The sequence below is a fragment of the Platichthys flesus genome, chromosome 11 (genome assembly GCF_949316205.1).
Source record: "Platichthys flesus chromosome 11, fPlaFle2.1, whole genome shotgun sequence".
Lineage (NCBI taxonomy): Eukaryota > Metazoa > Chordata > Actinopteri > Pleuronectiformes > Pleuronectidae > Platichthys > Platichthys flesus.
This window is the reverse complement of record NC_084955.1, coordinates 25,641,024-25,656,691: the sequence shown is the minus strand read 5'-3', so window position 1 is coordinate 25,656,691 and position 15,668 is coordinate 25,641,024. Positions and strand designations below refer to the sequence as shown.

At 46.2% G+C, this 15,668-nt stretch overlaps 1 protein-coding gene across 1 annotated transcript; it reads left to right on the top strand.

The window, feature by feature from the left end:
* The first annotated feature begins 6,189 nt into the window (after window positions 1-6,189).
* Window positions 6,190-15,336, top strand: rhbg (Rh family B glycoprotein). The gene is made up of 10 exons (XM_062399786.1): window positions 6,190-6,518; window positions 9,883-10,069; window positions 10,785-10,935; window positions 11,054-11,201; window positions 11,665-11,831; window positions 12,592-12,729; window positions 12,842-12,975; window positions 13,141-13,262; window positions 13,490-13,563; window positions 14,587-15,336. Exons 1-10 carry the CDS (start codon window positions 6,338-6,340, stop codon window positions 14,662-14,664), a joined length of 1,380 nt encoding a protein of 459 aa, XP_062255770.1. The 5' UTR covers window positions 6,190-6,337; the 3' UTR covers window positions 14,665-15,336.
* Window positions 15,337-15,668: the final 332 nt, after the last annotated feature.

Sequence of the window (15,668 nt, the reverse complement as noted above, 5' to 3'; positions counted from 1 at the left end):
GGTTTCGTGACACGTGGACGTGTGATCATCACTCAGGTAGATATTGATCTGAGAACAGTAGGAAGATAAGTTACCTGTCCTCTGTGTTCAGCCTGGAGCTGCTCTGGTGTGTGAGTGTGTGTGTGTCTGTGTGAGTGCAGAGTGTGGGACCTTTTAAACAAGTACACTTTGTCCATTGACGCATACATACATCAAACTCTCTCCAAAGAAAAGATGTTAAGTGAGTTTTTGCAGCATGCACTGTTTCTCTCTCAAACACACACACACACACACACACACACACACACACACACACACACACACATGCACACACACACACACACAAACACACACGCTGCAGTAGGAACAATGCCAGTAGTTTCAAGATGGACGACCAACTCATAGCCAAACTTCTGGAGGTCATGATTCAAGATTCATAAATAGTCAAATTAATATTTGAATTGATTAATATGTTTGGGTAAATCTTTGACTTTGAATTTCATCCAAATGTTTTTTCCACCGATTCTTCGCAGCTCTGGCTCTGGTTCAGCAGCTCCAGGTTCCAGGAGGTAGACTGTGGTTCACCGGGTGGGGGTGTGAATCTGGTTCCTGCTGCAGATGGATTGTTGTGAATTTGGAATTCAAGGACTAGTTGGTTAAACCTCAGAGGTCAAAGGTCAAGGTCACAGAGACCTCACAAACCTCTTGTGTTTTCCTCATGACCTCGTTATCTTGTCAACGCCTCAACAGAATCTTTTGAAATTTTGTACAAATATAAACAGAGACCTCGTCTACACCTTGATGATAATGCATTTGTGGGTGGAGGCACATCTGCAGGGGACTACTTCTGGTTTTGTTATATCTATGGAAATATTGGTACTGAAGATACTGTGATGTAAATTTCTTTGATCCTCTATATTCTTCATATGTTTCCTTCCGTTGTCCTCTTACCTGCATTAGTGACCAAGTAGAGAATTGATCGGGAATGTTAAACAGGTATTTGTTTTTTACAAACTGGTATTTCTTTTAAAAAAAAAAAAAAAAAAATATATATATATATATATATATATATATATATATATATATATACACATGATGCAAGTTAACTGTTCTTTTTCTTATAGCATTTACAGGAAAGAACAAAAAAGGTGTTAAGAGATACTCATCAATCGGACAGTTTAATTTAAAATGACATTTTTTAACAAGAACACAGAATGAACACAGACGAGTAGGAGGAGAACAGGGCTGGAGGAGTATTTGGGTGGGGTGGGTGGGGTGGGGGATGGGGGGGGAGTAGGGAGTCGATCAGGAGGTGAGGGTTGGACTGAGTCATGGCTGCAGCCGGTCGAGGAGTCACGACACTCTGGGCGGATCCCCTCAGTGAGGCTGAGCCAGAAGCCGGTCACATCTTCATCAAGGTAAACAGTTGCTTCCATGACGTCTCTCAGCAGCTTCCCTGTGTTCGACATGTGACACAGAAACAGGCCACACCTCCTCCTGTGGCGTCTTTCCAGAGGAGGCAGCTCCTGTGACCAGCTTGGTTTGACCAGCTCCACGCTTCTTCATCCTTCTGAGCTTGATCTTGTACACCACTGGTTCACTTCCATGATAACCCTTGAAGATTTCTCCCCTGTTCTCCTCCTCCAGGAGAGCGAGCGTGGAGTCGGTCTGGATGCTGATCGGATGGGGGTCCTCCTCACTGCTCTGGGTGGAGAGAACACCTTCTTCCTCCTGTGGTGGCTCTCCAGAGGAGGCAGCTCCTGTGACCAGCTCGGTTTGACCAGCTCCACGCTTCTTCATCCATCTGAGCTTCATCCTTCTGAGCTTGATCTTGGACACCACTGGTTCACTTCCATGATAACCCATACAGATCTGTCTCTTATTCTCCTCCTGCAGGAGAGCCCTCACAAATTCAAATTGCATGTTTCTCTGTAAATTCGTTCGCTAAGGTCGGAGAAATGAAAAAGACAATTGTGTCCAGAAAGCAAAGTTTGCCAAGCAAGTTATGACCAGGTGACCTCTGTGACCCAAGTGAACAAAGGGAGGATTGAGCCTTTCTACCTAGGTCCATCATAGGACAAAAGGATTCATCTCTGATTTGTACATTTGTGACTTTCTTCAACTCAAACCAGCCGTATCCATGGCAACAACAGACCATAATAGGTTAAATTGGAAATAGTGTACAATATAATAAAAGGTTGTGGGTTTGAATGCCTGTAGTAAAGCTGCTCAGCTGCCAGTGACTCATCAAGCTGTAGGTTCATCAAGTCCCCAAAACAATAATTAATGAAAACACAGACTTTTTAAAGATGGTGGAATCTTTGGACATTTTACTCCCAGTCGAGGGAGTTATCATATTCCTGTGCAGCTGAAGCCATAAAAGTGAATTATTAAACTGTCACATATGCACCGATAACCTCTAAGACCCATAAACACACTGTGATGTGTAAAATCTGTGCATTTTCCTTTTTCTTAACTTCTTCAGTCTAGACTTTGTCAACAGATCAAAGCAAAGAGAGCATCAGATGTTTTCCACTTGGGACGGATGACAGTGAAAATATATATATATACTGTAGATATATAGATATATAGATATATATTTATGTATCTATATATCTATATATCTACAGCTCATTGGAGATAACAACAGGAAGTGCACTTTTACAATATGTTAATGATTTAATGATTTGTGCTCCAACTAAAGACCAATATGAAAAGTAATCGGTGGCTCTCCTAAAACACGTAGCTGAAGAAGGAAGTAAGGCAACTCTAAAAAACTACAGTTTGTAAAAGAACAAGTTTCATTTATAGCTCATGTGATCACAGTGATCACAGCAGAGGGCATATAGAGTATAGAGGGCCCCCAGTAGAGTATACAGTAATTGAAATATTTCTAAACCTGTAGTATGTACTAAAGTCACATGGACTGAAGACACAGAGAAAGCTTTCACTGACTTGAAACTGACCTCACAATCCACCCCGACTTTAGGACTACGACCCCTGACCGACCTTTCACACAGGCAGTTGACGAGAAGGGGGGGGGGGGGGGGGGGTGCTTCATCACATCAGTGCTACTCCCAGACGTACAGGAGACAGCATTGCAGAATCCAGACTTTGAGCTGTTTGTGAATCAGCGTCTCGCAATTCAGACACAGGATCAACTCCAGGGTGTTTCTCTGCGGTAGCAGCTCATAATGCATTGATCACGTGACCACTCCCTGCTTCTGTTTGCACAGACAGCAGAGCTCAGTGCTCTCAGTGAAGCAAGCTGGCTTAAGGGACAACAGTGAATATCCACACTCACAGTAGATTTGGTGTAGTACAGGATTTTGGCACGATTTGGATACAGAGACAAAACAGTTACACATCTTGCTCTAGTGTCTCAGATGCTTGGTGCTGTCCTCCTCCTCCTCCACACACATTCAGCTCACACTTCTGCAGCCAGCCAATCTCTGTCTCATACCTTCTCAACCACCCCCCCCCCCCCTCATTCACTTACAGGAACTCTGTGTTTTACTGTAGTTGTGCATTCTCTCATGTTCATAAATGACAACATTTTGTGGGGGGGTTGTGGAAAGATAACTGAGTGTGGTTGAAAAGATGAAAAGTCAGACCTTTCTAAAGAGTTTTATGAGCTGAAGTGTTTGTGACCTTGTTATCACTTATTGACTCTCCACAGATCTGAATGTCTGCTCCTCTATCTCCACAGGACATGTAAATCAGATTCCTGTCTCAAACTGCGCCTACAGAACAAGTCGGAACTGGCTCAGAAACCCCCCCGTTAAAATACACACAGACATATTAGGTGTTGCAGCCTCTTGTATTTTCAGAAGTGTGTAAGTTGATGGATGTTGTTGCTCTGCAGACATCGTGGCCGTGAAGTGACCGTGCAGGAGGCACAGTGAAGAAGAACAGCTCCACTGTGCAGACTGTGAAGTGCCCGTGTGACTTCCTAACGTATGTTATCTCAGTGTGACATAACAGGCAGGTTCGCTCTTGTGTTTATCTCGTCTCATCTGGTGCCAGGCCTCCGGTGGCCTCCATGGAGTTACTATTGGTGCCCCCCCACCTCCCTCCCCCCTGCTCCGCCTCCGATTGGGAGATTGTGCTATCAGGAGACGTCCAGCTGCACTGATGGAGCGACAAGAGGCCTCCGCTTCCAGAGTCAAGCCGGAGAATGTGAGGCACGCACATGTGCAGCTCCCCGTGTCGAGTCAGGCGAGCGACACAGTTTCTCACTCAGCGTCACTCTGCTACACCTTCACCTGAACTCAGAGACGCCCGGAGTCCACACGGCTCTGGAGCCTCTCTGCTCTGTGAGCCAACCTGGTTTGTTAGTTCAGGTGAAACGTGTGAAAACTGAGACCGTTGAGATGAAGTGATCAGGGACACCGACGAGCAGAGACATGTCTGCTCCCAACGTTGATCCACATGGCCCGAGGACCGAGCGCCAGGTTCCTTAAAGGGACACCAGCTCAATCCTTCACTGGATCCTCTGTGATGTTCTTCAGACACTTTCCTCTCAGTAAACGCAGGATTTTTAACGTAGCTTGAGATGCAAAAAAAGACGATTGACTCATTTCCCATTGTTGAAGGAGGAGTTGACTGTTCTGTCAACCCCCCCCCCCCCCGGGAGCCGTGTTCGACCACACAAACGTGCCGGGGGAATCGAACTCACCTCGCTGCGTTTGACCAGATAAGTTGCACGTTGTTCCCAAGATGCAATAAAGAATAAGATCACAGTTATTTACACGCGAACGAAGTTCAAAGTGCATCAACTTCCCAAATACAGAAGAGGAAGAAGAAATGAATGTGTCAATCAGGGGTCACGTGACTGTGGCTGCCAATCACAGCCGGAGCTGATACCAGCCTGTGTCTGCAGCGAGTCATGTGAGTGGATGATGATTGAATCAACTCCCACTGCAAACTCCAAACATCTGTGGGTGTCTGTGGGTGTCTGTGGGTGTCTGTGGGTTTCTGTGAGTGTCGGTGGGTGTCTGTGGGTGTCTGTGGGTGTCTGTAGGTGTCTGTGGGTGTCTGTGGGTGTCTGTAGGTGTCTGTGGGTTTCTGTGGGTGTCTGTGGGTGTCTGTGGGTTTTTGTGGGTGTCGGTGGGTGTCGGTGGGTGTCTGTGGGTGTCTGTGGGTGTCTGTAGGTGTCTGTGGGTTTCTGTGGGTGTCTGTGGGTGTCTGTGGGTGTCGGTGGGTGTCTGTGGGTGTCTGTGGGTGTCTGTAGGTGTCTGTGGGTTTCTGTGGGTGTCTGTGGGTGTCTGTGGGTGTCTGTGAGTGTCTGTGGGTGTCTGTGGGTGTCCGTGGGTGAATGTGGGTGTCTGTTGGTGTCTGTGGGTGTCTGTGGGTGTTGGAGGAGAAGATTCTGTCTCGGTCGGGGCGTGGACATCAGGACGCTGCTCAGTCTGAGACCTTTCTGTCCCGGTGTCTGTTTGACGCCTGTGATCTCGACTGGTGAAAGCTCAAATTCCTCGGAATCAAAACAACATTCCTGCCAGTTGGTCCAGCTCTGAGAAGAAAAGGATGGAGGACGTTGATGCAGGTGTGTTTCCACCCTCTTATCACGAGGAGGAGGAGGAGGAGGAGGAGGAGGAGGAGGAGGAGGAGGAGGAGGAGGAGGAGGAGGAGGTGTCCGTTAGCCTGACCCCGGACCTGCCGCCTGTACGGGAGCCATCCAGCCTGTCACTGTTGATATTGTTGCCACAAAGAAAACAAAGTTTGTTTGACAGTGGCTGTGGTTCAGGATGTAGAGCGGGTCGTCCACCAGACAGAGAGTCGCTGGTGCGATCCCTGCCTCTTTCGGTCCACATGCTGAAATAACTTTGGGCAAGATGCTGAACATTGAAAGTGCAAAAAAACAAATAGAAGCAAAACCTGATAAAAACTGATCCGAAGAGATAAATAGTAAATGAATGATCAGTGCTGCACATTGAGGATCTGTGTGAAAGGATGAATGTGAAACACTGAACTGATCATCAACAGCTTTATAATCACAGATCATTTACCACATGAGACACAAACACACACAAACACACACAACAGAAAAGACATTTAAACAATTCAAAGAAGTTGAGCTCCAGGGCTGAAGAATTCAAAAAGCCCAGCAGCGGGGGGGTGGAGCTCAGAGAGACTCTGCCTGGTTTGTGGAGGAGGCAGGTCTGGTGGGTGTGGCCCAGAGGAACAAAAACACACGTGTAAGACAGTTCAGTGTCGCCCCTCCACACACACACAGACACACACCAGCCTCCTGTCTCTGCGCTCAGGACGTCCCAGAGAGGGTCCAACGTTCTGTGCTGGATCTTTAATCTCTTTTCCTCCTCAGCCTCATCCAGCCTCCCCCCCCGAAGACAACATGACGGACGCAGCCACCAACATGCGGCTGAAGCTGCCGATCACCTGCCTCATCCTGGAGATCATCCTCATCATCCTCTTCGGGACGCTGGTGCAGTACAACTACGAGACGGACGCAGCAGAGTGGCACAACCAGACGGAGCACTCTGACTACGAGAACGACTTCTACTACCGCTACGCAAGTGAGAGGGGATGGGTGGGGTCAGAGGTCAGAGGTCACAGCCACCACTCAGGGGCTGAAATGCTTTGACTGAAGTTTGTGACTGAATCTGAGTGAAACTGCATTTTGCAAAGCTGCATTGAAAGAGACTTTAATTCAAAGAAAATGTTGAATATTCTATAAATCATTATGAAGGGAGGAAGCAGAGCAGAGTTTATTAAATCAGGGAGAAACAAACTTTAAATGTTGAGGCACACACTCAATCCTGATCACAACTCACTGAGTCTCCTGCACACACTCCCTCACTGGCTGCTGCTGTAATTACACCATGTTCCTCCGTTCACTTTGCAGGAACATTAGTGTCTTTGTCAAAGTGTTTCCACCGACAGCTCCACGGAGAGATTCTGCGCTCAGTGGAAAAGCCGTTTGATGAGCTGCAGCTTCTCTCTAATTGGACGGGCTCTATTCTTTGTGAGGGGACGTTTGTTACGGACGTCTTCCGGTTCGCTGCCGTCCCACAGAAGCTCGTCCACTTGATTGTCCAAATGAAAGAATCCCTCACTGGCTGGAGGTGGAAACACAGGCCACTCACTACAGCCTGTCAAACGCTCATTACTGCTTCTAGAGCACATCTCTCTCCACTGACACACAACCTGATGTTCAGAAGGAAATAATCATAACTAATCTATAATATATGTGTAATAGAGGTGTATTCACTTTGTACGCTATTGACCTTATATCATATCGAACTACTAGTTCCACAAACGTGTGAAAAGTAAATCATTAAAACTTATAAAAACCATATAAACCACTCACGTGAACAGTAATAAAGAAAATTCAGTTTAATTCAATGAAAAACTTTGACTCTGAAATCTTCGGAGCAGATGAACCAGGTATGATGAACTCAAGCTTTCCTCACTTCACTCTGCTCCACAGGTCGGTTCATCCTAAACTGACAGAAGAGAAAAACATCCAGATTTATAAAAATACATTTAACTTCATATTAACAGTGAAAAACAGCTGGAACGAATCCCATCCGTCCGTCACTCTCTTCCATTTGAATAGATGAAAAATTGCACGACTGGACTTTTTGCTGTGTAATTCACGAACCTGCTCACAGCTCCACCTTAAAGAACAACGACCTTCATTGACATGAGTGACGGCTGGTATGAGTCAAGCGCCCGATCGGCCTCTGGGCTGTTTGGGATTCTGAACTGGATTTGACCTGTGACCTAACAACTGGAATGTCTCAGTAGAGCTCATAGCTTCAACAGGCCTTAAACTCAATCGAGCTGCGTCCAATTCGTGTGAATGAATGAATTTCTCAAAAAAATTAGAGAAAAAGTCAGAACAAAACAAAACTGTTCGGGATGAGAGCTAGAACCTGCTGGTCCGAGGCTCTCTGCAGTCAGAGATCCGTCCCTCCGGGCTGGTTAGCGGGTATCTCTGGATCTTGTTCAGGAGTGAGGTGGAGATGAGGCACATGACGAGCAGGCAGGTGCGGCCTCACGGAGCCGAGCTGAAAGCAAAGTACCAGTCGAGCCACATTCCTCTGTTATGGTCACGAGCTCCGGGTCGTGATCTAAACAATGAGATCAAGAATACAAGCGGCTGAATTCATTTTTTTTCCGTTGAGTGTTCGGGCTCAGGGTCCCCTTCCTTTTCGTGGGCATGGGTCGAGACCCCGGGCTGGACCCAAAACTTGTCAGGGGACTAAATACCCCATCTGGCCTGGGGACCCCCAGATCCCCCAGTAAGAGCTAGAAAGATGGGGCCCAGGAGAGGGACCCATCTACAGGGACCTTTACGTCCAAAGTCCGGACACTTGAAAGACAATGGACGGTTGGGAAAAAGTCTCAATCTGTCCTTTCTTGTCCGATGTTCCGTCTTCCCATGGAGCCTCGGTTCTGTAGGTTTAGAATAATCCTGCTGACAAACGAACAGATTGAGAAGCTGCCTCCTCGGGGGAGCAGCTCTCCTCCCAGACGTTCAGCTGCTGGTTGTTGTTTCACAACTCGTTAACTTTCAGGCCTCAAGTTTCAGAACAACTTCAAACCTCCGGAAAAAAATCTGAGCAAGGTCCATTCGAGTTAATGGCTTCAGACAATCTTTGACCCGACACCTCCTCTGTCAGGGGACGCAAACACAAGGTCACCTGCATGTTGCACTGCTGTGTATACACAACCTACATGCTCCGTCTGTACTGAATGCCTGGAAGAGTCTGTACTGCAAACAGGCTGACACTGTGCGGGTGGGGAGGGGGGGGGGCGGCTATAGGACAGGGACAGACATCATGTGCATCTTAATCTAAACCCACGGTTTGCTGCAGGTCATTAAGTCAACCCATTGTCTGGAGTGAGATAAGTGTGGCAACACAACTGAGATAAGTGTGGTAACACAACTGAGATAATTAACACAACTGATCTGCCGAAGGTGAACAAAGCAATCTGGTGATGAAAGAGGTTTCTGACCTGTGGCTGTGAGTCAGTTTCTTATCCTCAGGGCAGAACAAGTCTTTATTTAAAGTCCATGTAGTTAAAGATGTGATTAATGGTTTTATCACATTCATTTCCATTTTGTTTTAAATGTGTTTAAATTCCTTAAATTTAAATGTGACGGCTGATTTCGATTGATTAAAACTTGTTTTTGTATAATTGTAGACGATGTTAAAAAGTATGTAAAAGTATAACTTAGAGTAAGATGATCATTTTAAATGTTGCCATCACAGATATTATATATATATATAAAATATTGGTAAATCAGGTGCTACATTTAATCTCAGTTTTCCCCAAACCACAAAAATTGAAGAAAACTCAACTAAAAAGCGATTAACACAGATTTCAGTTCAGATTTCATAGTTTTATTTTCTCGTGACTGTTTAAAAGAACTTATTTTTCAAACATCACCATAAAACCTGATGTGAAGTCCAAAGAGACGACTTGCTTTGTGCGTCTATGTCCTCCTGGACGTCCCTGCTGGTATCTGGGCCAAAGGGACGGGGACGGGGACGGGGACGCTGGCAGCTCCTCCTGGTCGGACCGTCCCAGTTCACAGTCTCACGGTCACAATGTGGAGGCGTTGAGTTCTTATGTAACTGTGCTGATTCCCAGAGGGAAGCTGCTGGTCAATGACAAAGACCTTAAGTTTCCCAGTTGCTGGCAGTGGTCGGTGGTTTTTGTTGCTCGAGGCTTTTGAGGAGCAGGCATGAGGTTGATCTGAGGTGACCCCCATCAGTAGACGTTTCAGGGACGTGTTCATTTGAAGGGGCCTTCAGAGTAGAACAGGGCTTTGGTGGATCTACTGAGGGATATTATAGTTAGTCTGTAAATCCATTTGTTCTTTCATGTTTGCTCATGTTTGCTTCTTTCATGTTCTCCACCGTGCAGGTTTCCAGGATGTGCACGTGATGATCTTCATCGGCTTCGGCTTCCTCATGACCTTCTTGCAGAGATATGGCTTCAGCAGCGTGGGCTTCAACTTCCTGATTGCGGCCTTCGCCCTGCAGTGGGCGACGCTCATGCAGGGCTTCTTCCACGGCTTCCACGGAGGCAAGATCCACATCGGGGTGGAGAGGTACGAGCGAACTGTGCACGTGAAGAAGAAAGTCTTCTTGAATATTGAGAGCTAAGTGTCTGCAGCTTCAGCTCGGGTCACACTGCTCATTCCAAACAGACACTGAACCGGTTTCCTGCTGAGAAACAGAAACGACAATGTTCATTTCCCATCCATGTGAATGCAAACACAATCAACACACTCAATATGCAGACCAGTGTTTATTCAGCTGGCTTCGCCCTGAGGCCTGATAGGGAGTCCACACCCAGTTAATTACTCTCTCTCCTTTCACTCACTTTTAACTTGTCACAGCTCAACATGATTTAAGTGATCGAGATAAGAAGCAGGAGCCCGGCTGCAGGAGAGAGTCTGAACCTTTGATGCTCTTCTTCCAAAACTAGATCCTAGAAAAGAGGAACCTTAGTGTTCTTATGTAAGATCACATGACAAAAATCCAGTTATGACATGACCCAGTTACTTTCTAGAGGGAAGGAGTCAAAGAACTATCGTTTGGTTTTTACAGTAAAACTTATTAAAGTTCAGCTTCACTTGAATTGACACAAACTAAAACAGATGAACCTTTTAAAACAGAGATATACAAAAAATACAAAAAGATAAAACCTGGATAATACAAGAGGAAGAGCCGAGGACTAAGAAATCATAGAACCAGATGAATAATGAGTTTTCTTTATGATCTATAGAATCAGTTTGTCGTTGCTGCTTCTGTCTCTCTCAGCATGATCAACGCTGATTTCTGCACCGGCGCTGTGCTCATCTCGTTCGGAGCCGTGTTGGGTAAAACCAGCCCGGTGCAGCTGCTGATCATGGCCATGTTCGAGGTCACGCTGTTCGCCGTCAACGAGTACGTGGTGCTGTCGGTTCTCGGGGTGAGTCACAGAACACGAGCGGATCTTCTTCTTCTCCTGCTGCAAAGACTTCCTCTGGACGAGAACTTCCATCTTCAACCATCGCAGCGTGAAACCAAGTGACGCCTCTTTGTTTCAGGCCAAAGACGCCGGAGGCTCCATGACCATCCACACGTTTGGAGCGTACTTCGGCCTGATGGTGACCCGGGTCCTGTACCGGCCCAACCTGGACAAGAGCAAACACAGGAACAGCTCGGTCTACCACTCCGACCTGTTCGCCATGATCGGTAAGCAGCACGCTAACAGCAGCCTGCCATCTAGTGGTGGTGACACGTACTGTCACCATGAACTCAGTGAGGAACGTGTGATCTCCAGTGTGACCAGCACTGACCAGTCTGTGACCAGCACTGACCAGTCTGTGACCAGCACTGAAACTGACCAAACTAAACATAAAGCAAGAAATAAACAACTCTATAAAATCAATTAAGTCGATAATTTTAGAATTGAATCGTTTTAAAAGGTTTTATTTATTCTTTTGTTATTTTAATTTGTGTAGTTTGACACAAAAGATAAATAAAATTAAGATGATTGATGCCCACATGTATCTTTTATTTAATCCTCGGTGATTTAATGGCATATTATTTAAAAGTGCATTTATTTGTAATGTTGGTTGTTTTAGGAGCAATCACTGAATGTAACCCCTTTGCACTGATGAATGAATCAAGCGCTCCTGTTGTCCGCCTCCTGCAGGAACCCTGTACCTGTGGATGTTCTGGCCCAGCTTCAACTCGGCCGTCACGGCTCACGGAGACGACCAGCACCGCACGGCCATGAACACCTACTACTCCCTGGCAGCCTGCACCCTGTCCTCCTACTCCATATCGGCCCTCACGGCGCACGACGGCAAGCTGGACATGGTGAGGCCTCAAACCGGGGTTTCCTTTACCGAGCCGCAAAGTGTCAGATCTTAATTAACAAACAGTGAAGGTTGAAACGAGAACAGGTCAAATAAAGATGAGAATCCACAGAAGAAGAGGATGAGATCTTTGCTTCAGCAGAATAAAGTCAAGTCAAGACCTCACAGTCTCGGTAGCAGCCAGAGGCGAAGAGGAGGACAGGTTTCTCTCCTTTCTCTTCAGCCTCAGGGTGGGTCTCAGCTCATCAGGCTCATAACTCATGTCTCCTGAAGGTTCAGTCACATGACGACTCAGCTGTCAATCAAACAGTCAATCACCCTGAAATCAAGATGCTGCATTCCTGCAGTGATGGTTATCAAACCTGAGAATCCTGAAGTGTGCTGTGACTTGTCAGAGGTGTGTGTGGTTGTGTGTGTGTGTGTGTGTGTGTGTATGGGGGGGGGGGGGGGGGGGTTGAACACTTCATCTCTTCATCTCTGTCGAGTGCTCGACCTGTTTCCTGCAGCTCGTGATCGGACAAGTTTCACGTGTCGTTCATTCGTCTGTTAAGTAAATTCTTTACGTTCCAGTCCGTTTGTGACCTTTGTGTGTCTGTGTGTCTCTGTGTGTGTGTGTGTGTGTGTGTGTGTCTGGGATCCTGAGGCTCCTGGTTCAGGATCTTCTCAGTTAAACTTCTCCTGGTCTCAGATCTCAGAAGTTGTTCCTGACTCTCTGATCATCTTCATCTTCTGTGAACCTCATGTTGTCATGTTCTCTTCAGGTCCACATCCAGAACGCCGCCCTGGCCGGTGGAGTGGCAGCAGGAACAGCCGGTGAAATGATGCTGACGCCTTTCGGCTCCATGATCGTGGGCTTCCTGGCCGGTACCATCTCCGTCCTGGGCTACAAGTACCTCTCAGTAAGGACCAGTTGATGGTGATGTGGTGACGGGTGGTTCACGGTCTCATCCAATAGGACTCCAGTGTTGTTTAGAAGCAGTGACGCAGCCTGACTCTTGCTTTGCTCCTCAGCCCATCCTGGAGGATAAACTCAAGATCCAAGACACCTGCGGCATAAACAACCTGCACGGCATGCCCGGCATCCTGGGCGCCATCGTGGGAGCCGTCACCGCCGCGGCCGCGACCATGGAGATTTATGGAGCAGGGTAAACCATTCATACTGTGATGCGTAGTCCCCCACCAGGCTCCCAGGCCTCTCTCCTTGATGCTGGACCTTGTCTTGTTGGATGGAGTGCAAACAGGGATATTTACCTGTGTGTGTGTGTGTGTGTGTGTGTGTGCGTCTGTGTGTGTGTGTGTGTGTCTCTCAGCATGAAGGACGTCTTCCCCCTTGTGGCCGATGGAACATTCACGGCGTCGGATCAGGCCATCCGTCAGGCCATCTCTCTCGCGGTCACTCTGGGCATCGCCCTGCTGGGGGGGCTCATTGTTGGTAGGTGTTGATCTGACCAATCACAGCACAGAGTTTGGGATGAAACTGGGATTGATGTGGTTTTAGAAGGTGAACTGAGCATGTGTGAAGCAGATCCTGGGGAGGAGGGGGTCGCTTGATAAACCTTAGAACCTCAGATTTCTGTTTCACTGAAGTTTCTCAGTCAAAGTCTTAATCTTGTGTTTCTGCACTTCTTTAAACGACGACCTCTCTTCTCCGGCCTCCAGGTTTCATTTTGAAGCTCCCTCTGTTCGGCGCCCCCCCGGACTCCATCTGCTTCGAGGACAGCATCTACTGGGAGGTGAGTCCACCAACAGGAGGCTGGAAATCAACCCTCTCACGTAGATCATGAAGGAAGTTGTTAACTGGAAGTTTTATCAGGCAAAACCTGAAGACGCCACTGTTTGATTTGTTTCACACGTTTAGAAAGGAAACATCTCAAATACAACAAAATGAATGTGATTATTTATCTGAAGATTTTAATCACAATACAAATCTTTTAAAGTCTGTATTCTCAAATTATTTAAAATGTAGATTTATTCCTGTTAATGTTCTGAGGTTTCTTCTTATTTCTTCCACAGCCTCATTTATCAAATATTTTATTGGTTACAACATGATTCCTTTCAAGCGGGTTGACAATATTATCAGATTGTTTTAGAAACAAACTAAACAAAATCCCTTCAGTAATTATTTCCCTGAAATGAAAGAGTTCTTTCCAATGGAAATCTTGATATGATCCTAATAATCATATCAAGGATTTATTAGGACTTAACGGCCCTTTTGAAATGAAGACTCTGCCTCGTGGAGACTTTTCTTCATCATGCAAGTGGAAGTAAAGAGGGTAAAATAAGGGAAGTGGAAGCTGGTGCATCACAGTGGCGCGGTGCAGCCACCAGGGGGCGCCCACTCTCCACCACACAGTTTAATGGAGCAGGTGGAGCATAGGGTGACGTCACACCTGTTCATGACAGGGCTCACACCTCTTTAGATTCTCCCAGTGAACACGTACATCATATCATTCATATATAATATTTATCTTATGCAGATTTATGCCTCGTTCTTATTTGACCAGATATAGAATTTTCTTTTCTTGTGTTTTTATGAAAGTGCAGAACGAAGAGATTAGCGACAGATAAATGATTACAGATATATCCTCTAGGTACACTGAGAAACTTTATACTACTGGTTTCCCTCTATTTTAAATGTATTAACTCTGTCGTCATAAATTAATTCAAATCCCTGAGTCGTTGTGTTGTGTTGTCGTGGACACACAACTCAACTTCCATCCTTCAGAGATTCAAGTCTCGTCCTGTTTGTGTCTCAGGTTCCTGGAGAAGAGCCGAGTCACGAGGAGCAGCTGACGGTGGTGAGGACCGAGGAGACCGTGAAGCTCAACAACTAGACACACAACCACACACAACCACACACACACAACCACACAGACACACACAGACACACACAGACATCCACACTGTCACACAACCACACAAACACACACAGACATCCACACTGTCACACAACCACACACACACACACAGAAACACACACACACACCTGAGGTCTTATCATCCTAACACTTGAGTATTACCTCCTATAGGCTGTTGATACAAATTTAAAAAAAGCCCCTTAGTGCTTATAAAACTGTCGTGGACAGCTTCGACCACCAGAGGTCGATCTCGAGCTGCGTTACTTTTCCACAGGCCAGTGAAACCAGTGCAACCAGTGCCAGACCCAAAATCGAGCTTCGCAGCCAGTTCAAACCAAAGACGGAGAGCGTCTCCACTCTGTCCTTCATTTTAAATAGAGGCAAACCGGTGAGAGGCCATGACTGTGTATTAGAAACGTGTATCTTCTCCTCATAGTTCTGCTTTGGGACTCTGTGTTGTTAGCTGTACTGTATATGAGTAGTTGTGTAGTTGTAGAACTTTGTATCTTAACATCGTTTGTTTCTCGAACACTTTCGATCTTCTCTGTATTCACTGTTTCCCCCTGGAACCGAAATGTGTGAAAACTCAACATTGGATAAGTTTTTCACAAAATGAATTCAATAAATAAATGAATATTCAATTTTTAACTGTATATTGTATATTGTATTTTAACGAGGAGGAATGACAAGAGGAATACGAATAACTGACGTCCAGTCGGTGAACATCGTTAATAACCATCGTCATCAAAGTGAGATTTTCAGGAAGTTATGGATCATTTATGAGTTTTCCATCAGACGTCTGTGGAGACGTTTGTTTTATAAAATATGAAAGAGAAGTTGGGGGGTGGGGGGGGGGTTATAGCTGCAGATCCAGATGAACTTCCTGTGTCACTAAAACACTTTCACTTTCGGGATCAAACATCTGAAGAAGAAACCAGTGTCAGGTGTATGAGGGGCGATTAATGCCACTGAGGAGGAGG

Coding starts and splice junctions, on each gene's coding strand:
- rhbg (XM_062399786.1), top strand. CDS start 6,338: ATGACGGACGCAGCCACCAACATGCGGCTGAAGCTGCCGATCACCTGC. Junction 10,070..10,784: donor ATCCACATCGGGGTGGAGAG/GTACGAGCGAAC, acceptor TGTCTCTCTCAG/CATGATCAACGCTGATTTCT. Junction 12,730..12,841: donor TGGGCTACAAGTACCTCTCA/GTAAGGACCAGT, acceptor TTTGCTCCTCAG/CCCATCCTGGAGGATAAACT.